The sequence below is a fragment of the Pristis pectinata genome, chromosome 13 (assembly GCF_009764475.1).
Source record: "Pristis pectinata isolate sPriPec2 chromosome 13, sPriPec2.1.pri, whole genome shotgun sequence".
In the NCBI taxonomy this organism is placed as follows: Eukaryota; Metazoa; Chordata; class Chondrichthyes; order Rhinopristiformes; family Pristidae; genus Pristis; species Pristis pectinata.
Window position 1 is genome coordinate 24,695,273 of NC_067417.1, and position 24,057 is coordinate 24,719,329.

A 24,057-nucleotide genomic window follows, 5' to 3' on the forward strand; every position below is an offset into this window, starting at 1 on the left:
CCCCGGTGACTTATCTATCCTAATCTTTTTCAATAGTTCTAGCAGATCCTCTTTCCTCACGTCGACATGCCCTAGCATATCAGTCTGTCGTACGCCATCGTCAATGTCTCTCTCCCTGGTGAATACTGAAGCAAAGTATTCATTAAGGACCTCCCCTACCTCCAGCACATTACCTCTTATCCCTGACCGGTCCTACCCTCTCTATTCATCCTCTTATTCTTTCCATACATATAGAATGCCTAGGGGTTTCCTTGATCCTACTCGCCAAGGACCTCTCATGCCCCCTTTTAGCTCCCCTAAGTCCATTCCTAAGCTCTCTCCTGGCTACCTTGTAATCTCTCCAGAGCCCTGTCTGATCCTTGCTTTCTAAACCTTAGGTAATCTTCTTTCTTCCTCTTGACAAGATATTCTACATCTCGTGTCAACCACAGTTCCTTCACTCTACCATCCTTACCCTGCCTCAATTGGACAAACCTATCCAGAGCCCCATGCAAGTATTCCTTAAACAACCTCCACATTTCCGCTGTGCACTTCCCCAGGAACATCGGTTCCCAATTTATGCCTCCCAAGTTCTGCCTAATCAGCATCATAATTCCCCCTCCCCCAGTTAAATACTTTCCCATATCATCTGCTCCTATCCCTCTCCAAGGCTATGGAAAAGGTCAAAGAGTTATGGTCACTATCTCTAAAATGCTCTCCCACCAAGAGATCTGAAACCTGATCAGGCTCATTTCCTGGTACCAGGACCGGTATGGCCTCTCCTCTAGTTGGCCTGTCCACATATTGTGTCAGGAATCCTTCCTGTACACACTGAACAAACTCCATCCCATCTATCCCCTTTACATTAAGGAGGTGCCAATCAATATTAGGGAGGTTGAAATCACCCATGACAACAACCCTGTTATTTTTGCACCTCTCCAAAATCTGCCTCCCGATCTGCTCCTCAGGCATCTCTGCTGCTATTTGGGGGGTCTGTAGAATACTCCCAATGGAGTGATCACTCCCTTATGTTTCTGACTTCCACCCACACTGACTCAGTGGACGATTCCTCCAGGACATCCTCCCTTTCTATAGCTGTGACACTGTCCCTGATCAGCAAAGCTACTCCACCACCTCTTTTCCCTCCACCCCTGTCCCTTTTGAAACATCTAAACCCCGGAATATCCCAGCAGCCATTCCTACCCTTGCGACAGCCAAGTCTCTGTAATGGCCACTATGTCATAGTTCCATGTACTTATCCACACTCTAAGTTCATCAGCCTTGTTCCTGATACTTCTCGCTTTAAGGTAGACACACTTCAGCCCATCCAACTGACTGTAATTTTGCCCTTTCAACTGCCTGTCCTTCCTCACAGTCTACTACACTGCATCTACTTGTACAGTAAAATAAACCAATCTCTGACCTATCACTCTGGTTCCCATCCCCCTGCCAAACTAGTTTAAACCCTTCCCAACAGTTCTAGCAAACCTGCCCGCAAGAATATTGGTCCCCCTCCAGTTCAGGTGTAACCTGTCCCTTTTGTACAGGTCATACCTTCCCCAGAAGAGATCCCAATGATCCACAAATCTGAAACCCTCCCCCCTGCACAAAATTCTCAGCCACGCATTCATCTGCCATATCATCCTATTCTTACCCTCACTGGCACATGGCAACAGACAGCAATTCAGAGATTACTACCTTGAGGTCATGCTTTCAGCTTCCTACCTAACTCCCTATATTCCCTCTTCAGGACCTCATCGCTTTTCCTACCTATGTCATTGGTACCAATATGTACCACAACCTCTGGCTGTTCGCCCCCTCCCCCTTCAGAACGCTGTGGACCCGATCTGAGACATCCCTGACCCAAGGCCACCAGGGAGGCAACATACCGTCCAGGAGTCTCATTTCATGTTCACAGAATCTCCTGTCTGCCCCCCTTACTACGGAATCCCCTATCACTTCTGCTCTCCTCTTCTCCACTCTTCCCTTCTGCACCACACAACCAAGCTCAGTGGCAGAGACCTGGCCACTGCGGCCTTTCCTCTGGTAGGCCGTCCCCCCCAACAGTATCCCTCTAAACAGTACACCTGTTATTGAGAGGAACAGTCACAGGGGTACTCTGCCACTATCTGCCTATTCTCCATCCTTCTCCTTACAGTCACCCAGCTACCTGCCTCCTGCAGCCTCGGAGTGACTGCCTCCCTGTCAGGTCTTGTCTATGTACTCCTCGGTATCCATAGGAGCTGAAGATCATCCAGCTGCAGCTCCAGTTCCCTAACACCGTCTGTAAGGAGCTGCAGCTGGATGCATCTCGTGTAGATGTAGTTAGAGATGTCTCCCAGAACTCCCACATCTCACAAGCTGAACATACCACTGACCCTGGAGCCATTCTCACTACTCTGCACTACAGGGAACACCAAATCAAAAAAAGAAATAAAGAAACCTACGGAGACTTACCTTCGCCTCTTGAACAAAGCCTCAGCTCCCCACTTCAACACTGGCCACTCACACCATGGCCGCTCCGCTTATACTGGCCTTACCTTTGTTTGCTGCTGTTGATAAGCCAATCAGCAGGTAACCAATTTGCAAATGTGCCTTGTTTTAGTCTCTTGCAAGGTGAAACTCACCAGCTCAGGCACAGAGACTCACCTCTTTTCAAGCATCCTGCTCCAAACCTCGCTCCAACTCCCGGACTCTGCAAGTGAAACTCACCAGCTCAGGCACAGAGACTCACCTCTTTTCAAGCATCCCGCTCCAAATCTCGCTCCAACTCCCGACTCTGCAAGTGAAACTCACCAGCTCAGGCACAGAGACTCACCTCTTTTCAAGCATCCCGCTCCAAATCTCGCTCAAACACCTCAAACTCGTCAGGATTAAACTGTACGTGCCATTTCTCTGCTCAAATTTCTAACTGATCTATATCTTGCTGTTTCGTTTTACAATCTTCCTCACAATCCACCACCAAATTTTTTGTGTCATTTGCAAACTCTACTAATTAGCCCATCTGCATTTTAATCCAAATCATTTACATATATAACAGAAAACAGAGATCCAAGCACTGATTCCTGCAGGAGACCTCCACCACTACCCTCAGTCTTCCTTGTCCAAGCCAATTTTGGATTCAATTTACCTACTTACCATGGATTCTGTGTGACTTAATCTGCTGGACAAGCTTACCATATGGGACCATGTCAAATGCTTTACTAAAGTTCACATAGACAACATCACTGCTCTATCCTTAATCAATCAATCATCCTCATCACTTCCTCAAAAATCTCTATCAAATTTGTGACATTGGACCATCCCTGCACAAAAGCCATGCACTAATAAGTCCCAGGCTTTTCCTAATGCAAGCAAAGTCCTATCCCTAAGAATCCTCTCCAATAACTTCCCTTCCACTTATGTAAGACTCACTAACCTATAATATCCTGGGTTGTCCTTGTTGCATTCTTAAACAAAGGAACAATGTGGGATATTCTCCAGTTATCTGGCACTTTGCCCATGGCTAAAGAAGGTACAAAGATTTCTGTGAAGGCCCCAGCAATCTACTCCTTTGCTTTCCTCTGTATCCAGGGATAGATCTCATCAGGCTCTGAAGGACATGCACCTTAATGTTTTTTCAAGATACCCCACATCACCTCCTTCTAATATCACTATGTCCTACATTTCCAAATATTTATCCTTCATACTACATGACATATGTCTTTATATTTTTCCCATTCCATTCCCTGTCTTCTTTATGGAAATCTACAAGTGCCAGTATTATGTCTGGGTGGAAAACTGAATTTCTACTCCAGAGAGTCTTCACTGGATACTTTAGTGAAGGAAAAGGGAGTAATATTAAACCTCATCAGACAAGCAGTGGATAAAAAAATGAGTGAAAGCATTGGGTTAATATTTTCCTTTATAGAATCCAAATGAAGCAGAGATCAGGAAATGAAACCCAGGCCAAGATCCAAGTCCTACATCTGGCAAACAATTTTCAGTACCCAAGGGTGTCAATAATGTGGGAGTCTGAGGACACCCAGACAGTACTATGCATCACAAAATTATGTGGAAAAAAAACACCTGGCAATTCAAGATTGAGCTGGATTTCTGCTTGATAGATGTATATTCCAGCTGAAATATGCATTGTAACTTGCCTCTGTTGAAACCAGGTAGTTTGCATTTAATATTTTGGTATGGACATTCACAGTAGAAATGGTTGTAAATCTGGGACGCCTTATGAAAAATTTTTCAGACATGAATCCTGAACTGATTTTATGATTTCAGTTCCTTTTCCTTGGCAGAAGCATCTAATTTAAACCATTACCCAAGTCAATAAGAGTGGAGTACAGCAGATTTTTTCTTCCCTTGCGTTTTCATCTTTTTTAGAGTCATACAGCATGGAAACAGGCCTCTAAATCTCTTGCCCTTTACTCTAAACCTATATCCTTTACTTATATTTACCTCTGATATGGGGAACATTTCCTGCAGTCTACCCTGTCTATTCCCCTCATAATTTTATATGCCTCAATCGTGTCCCCTCTTAACCTCCTCCATTCCAGGGAGAATAGAACTAGCTACTCTAGTCTCTCCTCATAACCGAAATGTTCCATTCCAGGCAACATCCTAGTGAATGTCCTCTGCACTCTCTCCAGTGCTATCTCATTCTTCCGATGCCTTGGTGACCAGAACTGTGCACACTTGTGGAGGCAATGGTAAAATCTGGCATCATTATCTACATTTCCTGTGAGGGTACTCCCAAGATATGGAGAACAATTGTTGTGGACCTTGATTGCCATGTGTCGTTTTGTGTAGTAGGACAGGTTGGAAGAACATATTTGTCTTCTAGATTTTTACTGAAGGGCTTTTCCTCTTATACGCTTCACTCAAGGAATCAATGATGATGCAGCTTGGCCTTTGAGCATGCAGATATGCAAACATTTTCTGAGTTCTGAAGTTGGAGTGATCTTGGTTCTGAAATGAAGGATTTGAAAGTTTTCTGCCCATCTTGGAGATTAACTCCACTTGAGCAGGAACTTGTAGTTTGGCAACAAGGATAATTGAAGAAGTTGGATCGCATAGGTTTCCTTGACCCCAATCTGTACTGGAATCAAGTCTGTGGTGAAACCATGGATTTGGGCCACAGCTTTTATGTCATTATGCAGTCAAATAGAATGGTAATGAATTTCTGAGGACAGCCAAATTACGAGATACATTAGCAAGGATAAGATTGGCCAACTAATGGCAAGCAAGTCCTTATTAGCTGATAAGCTGTAACTGAAGGGATTCCATGAGGATCTCTGCTAAGGCTTCAACTAATTTCAATCATCATTCACAGTTGGATGAAGGAATCAAGTGTATTATAAACAGTTTTGCTGACAATACAAAGATAGATGAGAAAGCAAGTTATTAGGAGAACACAAAGAGTCTGTAAAGATATAGTAAAGATGCATTTCACTGTGTGTTTCGATGTACATGTGACTAATAAGATATCTTATATCTTATCTTATAGACTAAATAAGTGTGGAAAAATGTGGGGAAACGTGTGATTATCCACTTTGTTGGGAAGAATAGAAAGAAATACAACTACTCCTACCAGAGGTTTCTTCGGAGAAAACAAAAGAGAAGGGGAATGGCTAACTACTTATTTTGAAACTCTGCCCTAAGGTTATGGACAGCCCAGACAGAGGAAACCTCTGAAAGGAGAAACAAAATAAACAACATAATAACATAATTGACAGATAGTGGGTGATCATATTCTATGAATTGCTTGCTATAAGTCACACAACATTGGTCAGGTTTTCCAAATGAACTATATTTAGTCTTAACAATTTATTAAATAGCAAATTTATAAGAAATCCAAAAATTATTTGCATGACTGTGCTATGTTCTTTGAAAGTTCACAACATTATCTTGCCTACCTTCAGAGTTCAATGTGATGAGCGTGACATTTGGTGCCAAATTCTGACCTCCTGATTGACCACTATTAGAAACAGTATCACTTGTTTCAGATCCACTTTCAACATCTTCCTGTATGGCTATCTTCATGGCCAGGAACCTTCACAATTATTGTGTTCTGTCTCCTCCCTGGCATAGAACTTTGTACCCAAAACAGGAAAAAATGCAAAATAATAACAGAACTTTTCTAGACTGCAAGTTACTGTCTTGTAGAGGAATCAAGAATCAATAAGAAACAAATAAATCATTTGGACCTGCTATAGTTCATCAACGATAACAGTTTGCAACTATTTACATTAATTAGTACAGCAAAGTCTTACATAGTGTATGTCACACTACATATTATACAAAAATTGTTCCATGGTAGTAGATGTCCTTATTTTTCAAACTATATGTTAATGTGCCACTTCAATTCTCTCCTCACACTGGGCAGCATGGTAGTCATGTGTTCATCTTGTGAAAAGGAACATAATTAAACACACCTTAAAGGAACTTCACCTTCACAAAATAGCTGTGAAAATATTCAGATGCTGAATGTTTCAAATTAAAGGTACCAGTGGTATGGTGCAGATGAGTTCAAACATTGTCATAAACCGTAGTCCTCTGCTTCACATTCCACTTAGCCAGCAAAAGTATTACAAACCAACTTTTTTTTTCTCTCAAATGACAAAGTTTTGAAAACTGGATAAGGTGATAAAAAAATACTATCAGAATGTTACAGATTCTACACTGGTGTCATTTTTGTTCCTTTTGAAATATAGTCAAAGGAAGAATAACAGAAAGAAATATTGTCATTTTATAAAAATAATGGCATATTAAGTTTTTTTTTACCAAGGAACAAATTCGGAGTCTACTAACAAATATAATTGTGAATAAAGTAACTTTCTGAAGAAGTTACTTTTAAAATAACCTATAATTATGTACATAATTGCATGATCAGTAAGTTCACAGGACCCTAAGGTTGGTGGAACTGTGGATGGTGTAGAGGGTAGTCTTAGGCTACAGGGTGATATTGATGCATTGGTGAAATGGACTGAGAAATGGCAGATGCTGCTTAATCCAGGTAAATATGAGGTTATGCATTTTAGGAGTACTACTGAGGCAAGGACATACACCATGAATAGTTGGGAGCTAGGAAGCATTGAGGAACAGAGGGACCTTGAAGGTGACAGAGCAGGTGGATAACTTGGTTAAGAAAGCATATATAAAATATTTGAGATTCACCAGGACGTTGCCTGGAATGGAGCATTTCAGTTCTGAGGAGAGCCTAGAGAGGCTGGGTCTATTTTTCCTGGAGTGGAGGGGGTTAAGAGGGGACATCATTGAGTTATATAAAATTATGAGAGGTATAGATAGGGTTGTCTGCAGGAAACCCTTCCCCATATCAGAGGTGAATAAAACTAGAGGACATAGGTTTTGGTAAGGGGTAAGAGATTTAGAGGAGATATGAAGGGGACCTTCTTCATCCAGAGAGTGGCAAGTACCTGGAATACACTGCCTGAGAGTGAAGAAAGCAGAGTCACCAACAGCATTTAAGAAGTGTCTAGACGACTAGGCATAGAAGCCCATGGGTCAAGTGCTGGGTGATGGGATTAATATATATGGGTGTCCACTGGTCAGTGTGGACTTGGTGGACCAAATGGCCTGTTCCCATGCTGTATGACTTGGGCACTAATTAATCTGAAATTAATGCCCAAGAATCAACAAAAGTGTACTTAAATACACATATCTTCCGTTCTTGAAACCATTCTTTAGAGAATGTTCTGATTACTTAGCTGGAATGAAAATAAGTAAACCAAATTTATTTTTTAAAGGTACTGCCTTCAACTTGTTTACAATAAGTTTAAACTTTTGAGGCTCTTTTGAGATTTCCAGCAGAGCTCAAAAGTTAACAATTCTGTGTTTAGCCAACTGCTGCTCAATCAAATCTCTTCAAGATAAATCCTAATAATATTTACCCACATGCTCTTTGTGTTTCATAACTTACACAAGTGAATTTCATGATGGACTTTTTTGTAACATCAAAACACAAAATATCTCAGGATAAACAATGGCACTACAAAATGTGAAACTTGCACTTCTTTTTGTCTGACTGTGATTCTATAAAGGGCCATTGAGTATTGGATGAGGTAGCAGACCTGTTTCACAAACTGGGCACACATCCACATGATTACACATATACCTGAAAGACAGGTTTATTCCACGTGATTCTTTAACCATGGAGCTAGATTGGGGCTGCAGAATTTTACTGTCTTTTTTTAAATCATTGTATCAAATAATTTACATTTAAATTACATGTATATTTAAGTTCAAGCTTGCTTTTAAGTGAAATTAACTGTATTTTGTAAGCTCACTTATTGACAGTAAAATAAAACAACTTATTGAAGTGTATTTGGTCTTGTCCAATGAAAACATCACATAGTTGAAAGCCAAGGATCCAAGTAATTAACAAGAATGTCTTCCCGAGAATGTTTTTATATTCTTCAAAAATCATGGTGATCTGTGACACAACTGAGTTAGGATATTTCATGTTTGTTTCCTATTCATTTGCATTCCCAAAAGACAATTAATTTTTAAAAAAAATTATTGCCAACAACAATTATAGCAAAATTGTATTCTTCAAATTTACACAAAGTTACATTTTACTAATTTCATCCAATTTAACAATGATTTCTTTATTAAGACTTTTGCTCCTTGAAAACTTTCTCTTGGACAATAAGCATTTGCAATCACAGTCCTGATGCAGAAAAGGGAAAATGTATAGTTTGGTTCAAGTTAGGTCAGTTTTTCCTCACGCTGCATTTCTACAGGTAGCCAAGTTTAGGAGTAACGACTCCCTGAATGCATAAAATCTTCCACTCTCTCTTTTCTACGTTAACTTCATTTGCTTTTATTTTCAATTCTCTTTAAAAATGCAATTAGTTTTATGTCAGATTTGAAATTTCAACTGTAACAGCTACAGACATTCTAACTCATGCCAACATATTACATTTAACAAGTTAGACAATAACTTCGACAAACTAAAAATATAACATTCTTAAGGAGTTTAATAATTTGGACAGTTAATTATCTCATCTAAATAATCAATCAAATAAGAAAAGAAATAGAAAGGTTTACTAACTTGCTGAGAATATTATCAAGAGTGTCTGTTCCTCGGGGTATAGCTTCTTCCTGTCCAGAAATCTTGGAAGCAATTGGGTTCTGACGATCACTATTTAATATTACGGTAGTCTGTGGTACAGTGCTGCAAAAACACATTACAAAAAGGACACTTGAACACAGAATGATATATACAAAATCATAATATAAAACTCCATGTACATGGAGATCAATATTTGAGAAATATGCTGGCCATTGAAAACTGTGCATAATAATCCCTGATTTGATGCTGTACCAGTATTATTTCAGGTCTTTAACCCTCTAAACCTCTGCAACTAAGATGATGTTGCTTGGTCAGCCAGAGCAGTTTCTGGCACCTGACCAGATTTTCCTTTTCTTTCTTTAATGCAATAATGTCTAATTTTACAGTTAAGAATGTGTCACGAACCAGCAACAAAAGAAACACACTGAGCATGATTCAGTGTTAAAAACTATTTTATTAATCACTACTTATGATAATACATAAAAGTAAAAATGTTAGTATGTTAGAATTCAAAAACGTTAAACCTCGAACGTTAACCCCAAAAACTAAACTCTTCGTGTGTGTGTGTGGCAAAGTCCCAAACTCCAAGTTCAGGAATGGTTCTTAAAGTTCAGTTCCACAAGCCATAAGGTGAAACATGAGCAAGGGCTTCTTCAACAACCACCATTGTCTGAAGATAAGACATAGACGTAGAGAAATATAGAGAGTAGTAATACAAAATCCAAATGTTCCACAATGGAACCCAAACGACACTTCAGTGTACTCGGTAGTGACTTTCTCACCCGAAAAGCATCCGAATCGTGGTCGTCCACACACACAAATACCTGTTTCCTGCTACAGGTCAGCAACAAAGTGAACTCCACCGGATTACTTCCAACTTCCATACATGGATTTCAGTGGCAGACACAGTTATAGTTTCTCATCCATCGATAGAGAAAACTAGCAGACTGGTGTCTCTCTCTCTCTCTCCTTCTTCTTCTAACTTCTTCAACAATGTCATTACGTCCCTTTATCTTCTATTGACGTAAGCACGCCCCACACACCACATACACACACACTCTCTAGTCTTAAAGGGACTTTCACTGAGTCCGTAACAAATGTTATAATTTACTAAAATAAATAAATTCTCTAATTACACCTTTAATCTAACACTCAATCTATTTCCTTTGCAATCACCACTGTCTGTAATGGTGGAAGATCACAGAAGCAAGGCTCTACACTATGCTTTTGTATGTGATGCCTTTTCTATTCAACATACAGTATATCGCAAAGTAGCAAAGTGAATATATCAAAGCCTGAGTACATTGGAAAAAACTGACTAAATGGCATATTTTAATACCAAAAAAGCAACAAGGTAATTTTCACCTTCCAGCCAACTATTATTTTTCTATTGGCAGCATGGATGATGAAACCAATGATTAAACATTCTGATAAATTTTGCCTTTAAGAGCTTTTCAGCATTTTCTGTTTATAATAATGACCAAGCATGACCCTTCATGTTAAATTGAGTGCAGCTGGGATAGAAAATGTTCAAATTAGGATTTTTTCCTACCTGAACTGGCAAATCACCTGCAAACCATTTCACAAGTAAAAGGTAGATTGATTCACCAGCTAAAACAGGTGATGCTCACATGACCAGTCGAGGGTTACAATCAGGATCCCCAGAGATACTAAAAATAATAACTTTTAAGCTCTTTTATGAATTGCTTTCTGTTAGTCAAACTGATAGCAATTTTCCATGTCCCAGGAAAAGCATGCTCCTTTCACCCCTCCCCCAGCAGATTCTCTCTCTGGCAGCTGTATAAAATATTCTTAACTAATGATAATGGTATCAAAGATATGAGATTGCCTCTTTGCCTTGCATAATTCTATCTGTAAGCACTGGACATTACCAGTGGACCAATCCCAATATTTTTGCAAATTAAAAGTGAATAGATTATCAGGGTGATACATCCAAAGCAGTTTTCTTTTATCTAACATTTGAACAAAATCAAATTTTTAAGTTAACCAGTTGACTGTCAGGTGTGCAAAACTGTCCTCTAAATTGATCATCAAAGAAATCTTCAACTGCTAAATTATATTTGCTCTGCACAGATTGCACACTTTCTTTAATTCATATGGCTGAAGACTCATTAAAAAAAACCCAGTAGAATGTAGTTGTCTGGACATCACTTCTCAATCCCCAGCGGAGTCTTGTCACTAATTAGCCAATAGACAGTAACACAGAATTCAACAATGCAGTACAACAGACATTGGTCTCCAAAGAGGAAAAGATAACTCTCCCATTAAAGAGAAAGGCAGGATGAGAGAGGGTTGACCTTCCTAGAAGGCAGAAAAGTTTTTTTTTAAATATCATTTATTCACTCACAGAATGCAGACAATTGCTGGCAAGCTGAGTAATTACTCATGATGTCCTTCTTGAATTTCCACCTAAACGAAATGCCTTGTTCAGTCATTCAGAAAGCAGTTAAGAGTCAACCACATTGGTGGATATGGAGTCGCATATAGGACAAATTAAGTAGGAAACAGCAGATTTTCTTTTTGGGTGAACCAGCTACATTTTACCAATAATCCAGAAATTTCAAGATCACTACTATTGAAACCAGCTTTCCCAAACCACAGTTGTTTAACAGTTACAGGTACAAAAACCAGACCCAAAGAGTTAAATTTAAGGTTACATTATAAAATGGAGAAGCAAACTGAATAGACAAAGTACACATATACTAAAGCTCAAGGAGCCAGAAGTATAAGAATAGATGAACAATTAACATAAAAGGAACCCAAAGTTTATTTATAAAGTATAGGATGGGACCAATTGGGAACAAAAGAGGAGCTACTCTGCTGGAAGCAAGTGGCATGATTTTGGGATAAAGTAAGTATTTATCTAGTTGAAGGAATATGCCAGTAAAGATCCAGGTACAGAAATGTTGGATAGAATAAAAATAGATAAAAAAGTGATACCTAAAAATAGAAAAGCCATGAAATCTGGATGAGATGCATCCTGAATTAATGAAGGAAATAGAAGTGGAAATGCTCTCCCTACAATTTTCCAAACAGTCTTCAATACGGAGAAAGTGCCAGAGGATTGGAGAGCTGCAAATGTTATATCCCTGCTTAAAAATTGTGCAAGGAATAAACCTGGTAACTGCAGGCCAGTCAGCTCAACATTGGCTGATCGGTGAAAATCTCAGGTTTGACCAGCAATTAGTGGTTGATAACTTGGTAGAGTTGTTTGAAGTACAGAAAGGGTTGTTTAGGGTAATGCATTAGGTAACTGTGTGGTCTTCCAAAAGTTGCTTGACTAAATATCATTTAATAGACCTCTAAGTTTTATCTTTACACGATCACTATTCTTTGAACCCCAAGTTTTCAGGGATATGGAGTTAAAGCAATAGTGATAGTGTAAAGATAAAATTTCCTCTGGAACAGAAAGTAGAATAGTTGATTTTCAGATTGGAGCTAAGTATAACTATTCATCCTTTTGAAATATATTAGTGATCTGGACATGTGTGAAGGACCAGGATTTCAAAATCTGCAGACAATTTTGTGGAACGATGGAAATAATAAAAAGCAACAAATTTCAGGAGAACATCAACTGTGAAATAAGCAGGTGAGATTTCATGCAGTTGTGTGTAGGAAACATTTTCTTTCAGTTGACTGTGGAGAGTAATTATAAACTGAATGATGCAGTTTTAACAGGGCTGCATAAAAAAAGAGACAGGACTTATGGGCATTTAGAGAAGCATAGGCTGATTAGGGACAGTCAGCATGCTTTTGAGAGGGGCAGGTCGTGCCTCACGAGCCTGATTGAATTCTTTGTGGATGTGACAAAGCACATTGATGAAGGTAGAGCAGTGGATGTGTACATGGATTTTAGTAAGGCATTTGATAACGTTCCTCATGGAAGGCTTATCCAGAAAGTCAGAAGGCATGGGATCCAGGAAAACTTGGCTGGTCTGCATTCATAATTGGCTTGCCCATAGAAGACAGAAGGTGGTGGTAGATGGAGCATATTCTGCCTCGAGGTCGGTGACAAGTGGTGTTCTGCAGAGATCTGTTCTGGGACCCCTGCTCTTTGTGATTTTTATAAATGACTTGGATGAGGATGTGGAAGGGTGGGTTAGTAAGTTTGCTGATGATACAAAGGTTGGTGGTGTTGTGGATAGTGTAGAAGGTTGCTGTAGATTACAACAGAATATTGATAGAATGCACAGCTGGGCTGAGAAGTGGCAGATGGAGATCAACCCGGATAAGTGTGAAGTGATACACTTCGGGAGATCGAATTCGAAGGCAGAATACAAGGTTAATGGCAGGACTCTTAGGAGTGTGGAGGAACAGAGGGATCTTGGGGTCCACGACCATAGATCCCTCAAGGTTGCCACGCAGGTCGATGGGGTTGTTAAGAAGGCGTATGGAGTGTTGGCCTTCATTCGTCGGGGTATTGAGTTCAAGAGCTGCGAGGTGATGTTGCAGCTCTGTAGAACTCTGGTCAGACCACACTTGGAGTGTGTGTTCAGTTCTGGTCGCCTCATTATAGAAAGAATGTGAAAGCTTTAGAAAGAATGCAGAGGAGATTTACCAGGATGTTGCCTGGATTGCAGAGCATGTATTATGAGGATAGGTTGAGCGAGCTACGGCTTTTCTCTTTGAAGAGAAGGAAGATGAGAGGTGACTTGATAGAGGTGTACAAGATGATAAGAGGCATAGATCGACTGGAAAGTCAGAGACCTTTTCCCAGTGTGGCAATGGTTAACACAAGGGGACATAATTTTAAGGTGATTAGAGGAAGGTATAAGGGGGATGTCAGGATGTTTTTGTTTTACACAGAGAGTGGTGGGTGCGTGGAACGCACTGCCGGCAGAGGTTGTGGGGCCAGATGCATTAGGGACATAGAGACACTTAGATAGCCCCCTATTTTTCTATCATTCATGTGTCCATGTGGGAGGGAAGGTTAAATATCTTAGAGCAGGATAAAATGTCGGCACAACATTGTGGGCTGAAGGGCTTTTTAAAACAATTTTTCTCAACTTGTTCCATCATGGAACAAGTTGAGAAGATTGTTTTAAAGAAACAGGACTAATAGGTGAATAAGGTTGAAAAGCAAGGAAGTTATGTTAAGTCTTTATAAAAACACTAGTTAAGTCTATTTAAGTCAAAGCTGGAATATCACGGTCCAACTTTGGACACCACAGTTTAGGAGGTATGTTAAGCCTTCAGAGGAAATATAAAAGACTTACTGAAATAAAATTGGGGATGAAGGACTTCAGTTTTGTAGACAGGCTACAGTTACAGACAGGAAAAGCTACAGTTGTTCTCCTTCGAGCAGAATAAATTTTATAATGATGTTCCAAATCATAAATATCTAAGAGGGAGGGTCAGCAACCAGAGAAAACATGATTAAGATGATGATATCAGAAACAGAGCCTTAAATCTTTTTACAAATGAAATGAGTTGTTTTAATCTGGAACATAAAATGTACACAGGGCTATGGGGAAGGAACAGCAGAGAGATTATTGTTGGCTAGTACAACTACAGAACTCCCGCTGATAAGCTGAATAGCCTCCTCTGTGCTGTAGCATTCAATAAACATGAAGAGACTATATTTTCCCATTCTGTTGTTAAAATTATTAAGCTAGCCTGTGACTTAAAAGTAAGATTCAAACTGACATTAACATACAAATGTGAATTTGAGTTCGCATAGCAATCAGGTGTCAATTCAAGTATCAGAGTATCATGACATATTATGCAATTTATGGCAGTATTGTCACATATTCTGATCACAATACGTTAAATCATTACGTCTCATGGAATAGTGGTTACACTATTCAGTGGTGCTGAGCTTCAGTTAATAACTGCTTTTCTTTTCACAAAGAAATCTTGAAATTTTCCACAATGTCTATGAGTTCTGAAATATGAGGAAAAACTGTTTGCAACACACAAAGTGCTGGAGAAACTCAGGATAGCTAGATGCTGCCATAGATGCTGCTTAACCTGCTGAGAGCTTCCAACATTTTATGTGTTGCTTCAGGTGTCCAGCATCTGCAATCTCTTTTGTGGTCTCCAGGAAAAACTGTTTGTTCACATTTTGTAAATTTAATCTGTATTGCAACATAAAGAGCATTTCATTTATACTTTGTGCAGAACAAGTGCACTTCCATCAGTACTTCTGATACGAATATTAGTAAATTGATTTATTATTGTCACATGTACTGAGGTACAGTGAAAACTGGTTTTCATGCCATCCATACAGATTATTTCAATACAACAGTGCACTGAGGTAGTACAAGGGAAAACAATAACAGAATGCAGAATAAAGTATTATGGTTACAGACAAAGTGCAGTCCAGCAGAATATGAACCAGTAATTATAATAAATAGTTCCTGCTTCTTCCAAAAAATATTTTTTAATCCCCTCTTAAACTCTGCAAGGACCTAAGTATGATATCATGATCCCAACCTGCATAGAACCAACATGAGTTATTATGGCATCATAGGATAGGTCACATAAACAAATGGGCAAGCATTATGCACGACAACGAAATCTGTAGAGGGAAGGCTGACAGGCAATGGTAACAAATTCAATAGTACCACCTCCCGGTTTCAATGAGGCAGGTTGTCCTGACGATACAAATTCAAAATGCATCAGAGAAGTTTGAGAATTATACTTTTCTCAAATCTGGAAACAAAAAAGACCATGAAATATTCAAAAGGCAACTGGTTCACTAATGCTCTTTAGGGAAGGAAATCTGCCAGCTTTACATGGTCTACCCAAACATAACTATGATCACAAACCAATGGGTTGGCATCTAATTGTCTATCAGTGAGAATGCCATTTAGTTACAAAGAGTGACATTGTAAGCTGGGGTTTTCTTTGGAACAGAGGGAAGATTTAACTTAGATGCATAAAATTATGAGAGGAAAGAATGGAGCAGAGTGCTTCATAACTAGAAATAGTAGATTTAAATTAATTGGGAGAAGAATTAGAGAGGAGTTATGGATTTTTTTCCATCCAAAGAGTTCTGGGAATCTGGCACTCTGCTTGAAAATGTAGTGGAAATAGAAACCTTCATCCCATTTAAAATGAACCTCTCTGCATATTGAAGTGCTATAACTTAAAAGGCTACAGACTGGGTGCTGGGAAGTCAGACTGATCCAAATAGCTACATTTTTGTCAAGTTTGGATGCAAATATACAGAATGGCTTCCTTCTGTGCATAAATTTTGATGATTATTTGATTAATGGTTATTTTACACTATCAAAGATCAAAATTATTCCCACTTCTGGGGAAAAAAATGTTTCCTTCAAAGACAATCAAATAATTTATGTATTGAGGAGTATGAAAAATGACTTTCAAGATCTCATGTCTCATCATTCAGTGGTACTGTGCATTCCAATATGTGCAGGATGAGTTTTGAGAATTATAACAGTCTGGATTATGTAGTTGCAATTGCGACGAAAGGGTTTGTATTTGCAATCTTGGAGCTTAAATCTGTCAGCAATTTCCAAGGTGAACAGATACACAATTAAACATAGAAATCCTTAAATTGCTGTTAGTAATTCTCTTTTTCCCTTTAATTTGTACTGAATTCATAGAACTTCAGTTATTTACAAATTATTCTCATTGTAAAGCACTTGAATTTTGAAGTGTTTAAGAACATATACCCAACCTGAACTCGACAGAAAGTATGTGTTACATTTGGGTTGGGCAAATATTCTGAAGAACCATTATGGGTTGGGTCAGGCTCTGCAATGCTGACCTAGGTCAGTACTTTATCCATGTCATGGTGATTTATTTGTATTCCTACCCATAGCCTCTTAATATTTGACGCTTAATTCCCAAACAGATCAATAGCATGTGTGAAATTGTTATATTTACCATTATTGTTGGGTCAGGTATGAACAAAGTTTTAAGCACTAGGGCTGGGGCCACATTCAGATTAGCAGTTGTCGGGTTGAATAATTTTATACCTAAGTGCGCCTGCACTGAAGATGTTGCTCATGATTCCAATAAATAGCTTATTGAACCAAAATTATTTCTCAACAACCTCTCTGGTTGTTAACTTCCAAAAGAAATATGTTCATATGTATGAATTGCTATTCCTGGAGATTATTTTAAAATTCAGCTTTAACATAAAATACTAACTTTTAACATTTAAAATTTTAAAAATGTAATTCAAGTTCTACCCCAACCTCATGAACATACACTAATTTTTTTATTTCAATCTGTAAAATGTTTATAAAGTTAGTTTAAAATATGATTGTTTTTCCTTGTCTGTTTATGCGATTCCTCTGTGTGAATGACTACTCAGTTTGCTTAATAGCCTTATTGTTACTGGACATGAGTGATTACTTAAAACTGATATTTGGAATTAGAATTGGTTTATAATTGTCACGTGTACCAAGGTACTGTGAAAACTTGTTTTGCATACCATTCATACAGATCAATTCATTACACAGCACATTGAGGTAGTACAAGGCAAAACAATACAGAATGTAGAATAAAGTGCAACTCCTACAGAATAGAGAACATGATCATGACAGTGTAGATTGAGGTCAAGAGTCCACCTTATCATACTAGGGAATCATTCGATAGTCTTATAAAAGTGGGATGGAAGCCGTCCTTGAGCCTGGTCGTATGTGTTTTCAGGCTTTTGTATCTTCTGCCCTACGGCAGAGGGGAAAAGAGGGAACGTCTGGGGTGGGTGGGATCTTTGATTATGCTGACTGCTTTACTGAAGCATTCTCGGTAAAGTCCATGGAGGGGAGGCTGGTTTCCATGATGTGCTGAGCTGTGTCCATAACTCCCTGCAGTTCCTTGCGGTCATGGGCACAGCAGTTGCTATACCAAGCCATGATGCATCCAGATAGGATGCTTTCTATAGCGCATCGATAGAAATTGGTGAGGGTCAAAGGGGACATGTCAAATTTCTTTAGCCTCCTGAGGAAGTAGAGACGCTGGTGAGCTTTCATGGCTGTGGCGTCTACATGGTTGAACCAGGACATGCTATTGGTGATGTTCACTCCTAGGAACATGAAGCTCTCAACCCTCTCAACCTCAGCACTGCTGATGTAGACAGGAGCAGGTGCACTGCCCTCCTTCCTGAAGTCGACTAGCTCTTTTGTTTTGCTGACATTGAGGGAAAGGTTGTTGTCATGGACACCATGTTACTAAGCCATATATCTCCTTCCTGTACTCCGACTCATCGTTATTTGAAATATGGCCCACTACGGTTGGTATCATCTGCCAACCTTGTAGATGGAGTTATAAATGAAGTCAGGAGGGGGTTAGGGTTAGGGTTCATTCACACAGTTCATTTGGAGGTCAGTGTCAAACATGTTGCTTCAGCACTGACTGGAAAATATATTGTATGGCCGAGAGGCATTTGATTTAGGAATACAGTAAAACTCTGACAATCCGGCACCCTTGGGTCTTCAATGGTGTTGGACTGGCAAATTTTCCAGTCTATTGGGTACTCCCAATTAATAGCCCAACATAATTCTATTTCACCTTTTTTTTTAAACAGTAGTATAATAAATTTCCAGTGAACAGGTCGAAATCATCAGGATTTCCAAAAAAAAACAGATACCATATTATTGGAATTTTACTGTAGTTTCTATAAAACTGAAGCCACAATAGTGACAAAGTGAAAAATTCACCTATGTGCTGCTTGCTCAACTCTTTTTATGTGACTAAATATATTTTCTTCACATGACGCACGGAGATGGATTATTAATGCTTTTTGCAAAACAAATGCCAATAACAAAAATTGCTATTTTACCCTTTGCTCATCCCAGACCTCTAAACAAATCTTTAAAACTTTGTTAATGTATTTTCTAATGCACAGAGCACTATGTGACTTAAATGATTTCCAGATGTGACAAAAGCACCACTAAACATTTCAAACAACTTATGTTTTTAATTACAAATCACGCTGATTGCTTGCTTTCCTATGTCCTTACATTTAAAATCTGTAAACTGAATTGACCAAAACATTTTGTTGAGGTTAGTTTTCAACACAGGTACAAAACTGTTATTTAAATTCCATACATCCTGTGACCAAATCGAGCATCATTTCATTTTCATTGGGGTAAAAATTCTATTCAAACTACACTCAATTACAGAATTTAATTAGATATAATCAGTGTTTGGAATGATCCCCAAATCATCTGGAACATGCATTCAGTGAGGCATCTCCTTTCTCCCACTTTAAGTAATCCGACCCCCCCCCCCACCCCCCCGCCTTTTCTTTCCTTTCATAGCCTCTCTTTTTTTCTCCTTGCCATATTTTCCCTCTCTCTCCTTTTCCTCTCCTCCCCTTTTCCTCTCCTCCCCTCCCCCCATGCCACCTGCCTCCATACCCTTGACCCATCCCCTGGTGAATCTGCTCTCCCCTCCACCCCCCCTCCCTCAACATCTGCCTATCACTATTTCTTACCTGCATCTACCTATCACCATCTTGTGCCCACATCACCTCCCCTCTTTTGTCTACCTATCACTGCTCTGATTCTCCCCACTATATATTGGGCTTCCCTTTTTCTTATCTTCAGTCCTGAACAAGGGTCCTGACCTGAAATGTTGACCGTCTGCTTTTCTCTATGTATGCTGCCTGACCTGTTGAGTTCCCCCAGCATTCTGTTGTTTTTTCATCTAGATTCCAGCATATGCAGTCCTTTGTTTCTCATCTCCTTTCTACTAGTTTGAGATCAACCATTGCCAGGCAGTCTTGGCCTGGTGTTGAATATTTTTGATCTCAGATGTGACCCTGAAATTAAACTTGCAAGAAGAATGAATACATCTAATATAAACTGATATTCTCAAATACTTTTGGAATGAAGATAGGAAATCTAATAAGACATCCTTAAGTGGCATAATTATCACCTGCAATATAATTTCAGTTTGTAGGGAGTGTGTGAGATGTTTATGGATTTCCTACATGATCAATCCAGAAAGAATCCATGACTTTCATCAGGTCTGTAAAATAAAGATTCAAAGTGAAAGCCCACATGTTTTACATTCAATGAGTTAAATACTAATCCTTAAAACTATGTGCTTTGAAGACAGTTCAATTTTTTAGTTTTCCATTTAATGTTAAGAGGATAGTGTATCATTGTTTAACTGGGCTTTGCCAACTGCAAATAGTGTCCAATGAGCAATTATGCACATTTGTCACTTGAGCTGCACAGAAAACCATGATACTAAGTGTGTGAAGCACATGTGCAACTGCTGTGGGTGATAGTAGTAACCTTGTGCTTTTTCTTAGTGCCCATCTTTCACATTCATCTGTCTCATGCTTCTATGCAGTCTTTCTCCAGTGGCTGAAGCATGACAGGTTGATGATAGCTGGCTCAATGGAATAGATTGGAGGTGGTTTTGCAGGGTGGACCATTAGCAGTTCTGGGTTAAGACTGCTTTTTCAAAAGACTAGCAAGGATGGCTGGCTGACAAGCAAGATGCTCTGAAATCGTTAATGAGAGCTTGGGATGCAAAAAAGGATGGCTCCTTTTCTGGACAGCTGCAAAAACAGTAAATGCAAAGCCAATTCCCAATTCACCAGCAGTTCCATAGTTCACCTTTGTATCTGGACATCATGCATTGACTCACCTGCAATGCTAAAATAAAAGTTATGAATGCTGACATCCAAAAACAGGATAGTAGATTTGTGCTGCACAGAACCACTGCTACTCCTCTAGGGCAGTGCATCAGCAATCCAAAAATTTTGACTGACAGACTGCTGGATTCCAATGTCACCCTGCAAGCTCCATTGAACATAACACTGCTATAATGGCAGTAGTCTGACTTTGCATGACAGCAAGCTGACCTTGGATGGAAACTGCTTGATATTTTATGACCAAAGTCTGACTTCCCACTCCAGATATCAGGTGGCTTCTGCTTGGAAGCTAAGACATTGCTCACCTGACACTGCAAGGTATTCTTAAAAATATTAATTTGAATTACATTTCACTTCCATGTGGGAAAGGATGGGCTCCATGTCTTGCACAAAGCCTTGTGCAAAGCTGGTGCCAGCACCATTCCCTGTATTTCTTCAAAAAGTACATAGGACTTTGGAAAGGCCCATTACTACACCAAGCATTTCCATTATACAAAATTAATGGGTAATCTTCTGTAGCTGACCATCAAATTCGTCATCTGAGTTTCTGCAGCATAACTTGTGTACGATGCCAGCTTTCCAGGGAGCTGATGCAAGCATCACATTGTGGCAGCCCGCACACACGGGACTCGAACCGCCATCGGGAGCCACAGGCAGACACGTGGTAGTGCGTTTGGAACTACCCGCTCGGGGCAGACCCTCCGGGGACAGTCGGACATCACGTCCGCCCCGCGGGTCGCGGGGGCCCATGGGATGGAAGATTTAAGTGCGCGATTTTGAATCAGTAAAGGACTTTTGAGTTCAGCACTCTCTGCCTCCGTGTGTTCCTTTAGTAGCGCGTTGCATGCGGCTACATTGGTGACCCCTGACATTCCAGACGGCATCTGGAGCCGGCGACTCAGTGACCAGCCATGAGTTCGAGCAACTCGCCAGCTGCTGTCTCTCTGAAGCTCCCGACTTTCTGGGCCACTCAGCCCCACGTTTGGTTGGAGAAGGCTGAGGCACAGTTCAATATCAGAGACATTACAGCCGACGCCACGCGGTACTACTATGTGGTCAGCACGCTCAACCAGAACACGGCAGGCCGGATCATCGACTTCCTATGCCAGCCACCAACGGAGGACAGGTACACTAAGCTTAAGGCACTCCTGATCCGTACCTTCGGACTCTCCCGTTGCGAATGAGCCATGCGGCTCCTACACATGGACGGTCTGGGCGACTGCACGCCATCCGAGCTCATGAATGATATGCTGGCATTTATGGACGGCCATAAGCCGTGCCTTTTATTTGAACAGTTGTTCCTCGAGCAAATGCCAGAGGACATTCGCCTCCTCCTCGCAAGTGAGGATTTCAGCGACCCATGGAGGGTCGCGGCTAAAGCAGACGTCCTTTGGCAGAGTAAGTAATGTGGAGCAGCCTCCATTGGCCTAGCCACGAGCGCGCACCCCAAAGCCTAAGCCCTGCAACCGAAGCTGTCGAGACCCACGGGGAAAAAAGAAGAAAGTTCGGAACAACGGTGTTTCTATCACCAAAGGTGGGGTTCAGGCGCAGGCCACTGCCGTCCACAATGTGCTTTTCCGGGAAATGCTGGGGCCAGCCGTCGCTAATGGCTATGACAGCTGGCCACCGAGACAGCCTCCTGTACTTCTGGGACTGACAGTCCGGGCGGCGCTTCCTGGTAGACACCGGGGCCAAAGTCAGCGTACTTCCCCCCTCGAACATGGACACTCGTAACGCGGTCCCAGGCCTCGAACTCACTGCTGCAAATGGCACCAGTATTCGGACGTACGGCCTGCGAACTATCTCACTGCATTTCGGGTCCAGCCGTTTCACTTGGACTTTCACGTTGGCAGCGGTGTCTTAGCCACTGCCTCCTGGTCGACCTAAAAGGCTGGCATTTGGTCCACGCCGAGATGTTCCAGACTTTCCAGCTCGGAAAAGCCAAGCTACCAGCCCTCCACCTGGATCCTGTGAGCCTCTCGGGTAACGAATTCACCAGGGTGTTGGCGGAATTCCCCTCCATAGTCACCCCGCAGTTCTCCACGGCAGACCCCAAGCACGGCGTGCAGCACCATATCCCCACGCAAGGACCGCCGCTGCACGCCCAAGCTCGCAGGCTCCCACCCGACAAGCTCCACCCCGCCAAGGAGGAGTTCTATAAGATGGAAGAGATGGGAATCGTATGCCGCTCAGACAGCCCGTGGGCATCCCCACTGCACACGGTGCCCAAGTCCACAGGAGGACGGAGGCCCTGCGGAGACTACAGGAGGATCAACAATGCCACAACCGCCGACAGATACCCGGTACCCCACATCCAGGACTTCATGGCGAACCTGCACGGAGTGACCATCTTCTTGAAAATCAACCTGGTCAGGGGATACCATCAGATCCTAGTGCACCCCGACGACGTGCCCAAGACAGCCCTCATCACCCCGTTCGGCTTGTTCGAATTCCTGAGGATGCCTTTCGGTCTCAAGAATGCAGCCTAAACTTTCCAAAGGCTCATGGACTTGGTGGGACGCGGCCTGGATTTCATTTTCATTTACTTGGACGATATCCTGGTGGCCAGCAGTTCGCACCAAGAGCACGTGGCACATTTGGGCCAGCTCTGCCAACGCCTGAGTGACCACAGACTGGCAATCAATCCGGCAAAGTGCCAGTTCAGGCTGACGAGGAGATCGACTTCTTTGGCCAACAGAGGTCAACCGACATGGCACAGTTGCCCTACTGCACAAGGTCCAGGCCATCCGCCAGTTCCCCAAGCCCAGCATGGTCAAGGGCCTGCAGGAGTTCATAGGGATGGTCAACCTTTATCATCAGCGGCACGCATCATGAGACCCTTGTTCAGCCTGATGGCCGGCAAGGCCAAACAGGTGGCATGGGACACAGAGTCCATGGAGGCGTTCGAGCAGGCCAAGGAGGCGCTGGCAAAGGCGGCCCTCCTAGTGCACCCGAGAGTGCCCACAGCACTCACAGTCGACGCTTCCGACACAGCAGTCGGCGGAGTCCTGGAGCAGCTCGTCCCAGGGCCAGTGGCGGCCACTCGCTTTCTTCAGCCAGCACCTATGGCCACCAGAGGTGAAGTACAGCGCTTTCGACAGAGAGTTGCTAGTGCTCTACCTGGCTGTCCGGCACTCCTGGTATTTCTTCGAAGGTATTTGATCACCCGGGTCCCCCCTGACAGTCCCGGGCTGAGTTCGTACCAGAGGCCCGAGGTTAGGAAGAAACTCCAGCAGCAGTGCTAACGAGGCTGCGGGACAAGGTAGGGACCCTGGCACCGGTCCCGACCTCCAGGCATGGTCCCACACCATCCTTCACCCCTAAAGACCTCCGAGTCTGTGAGTATGTTTTTATTCGCAGGGGCATGCACAGGTCACTTCTACAG

The 24,057-nt window shown here is 41.5% G+C and overlaps 1 protein-coding gene across 1 annotated transcript in view; it reads right to left on the reverse strand.

Moving 5' to 3' along the window:
* banp (BTG3 associated nuclear protein) overlaps positions 1-24,057 on the reverse strand; it is a 148,544-nt gene that overhangs the window by 90,220 nt on the left and 34,267 nt on the right. Inside the window, 3 exon segments of the mRNA XM_052028241.1 lie at positions 5,886-5,997; positions 5,999-6,062; positions 9,044-9,166. Of these exon segments, the coding sequence (XP_051884201.1) occupies positions 5,886-5,997; positions 5,999-6,062; positions 9,044-9,166 (299 nt within the window).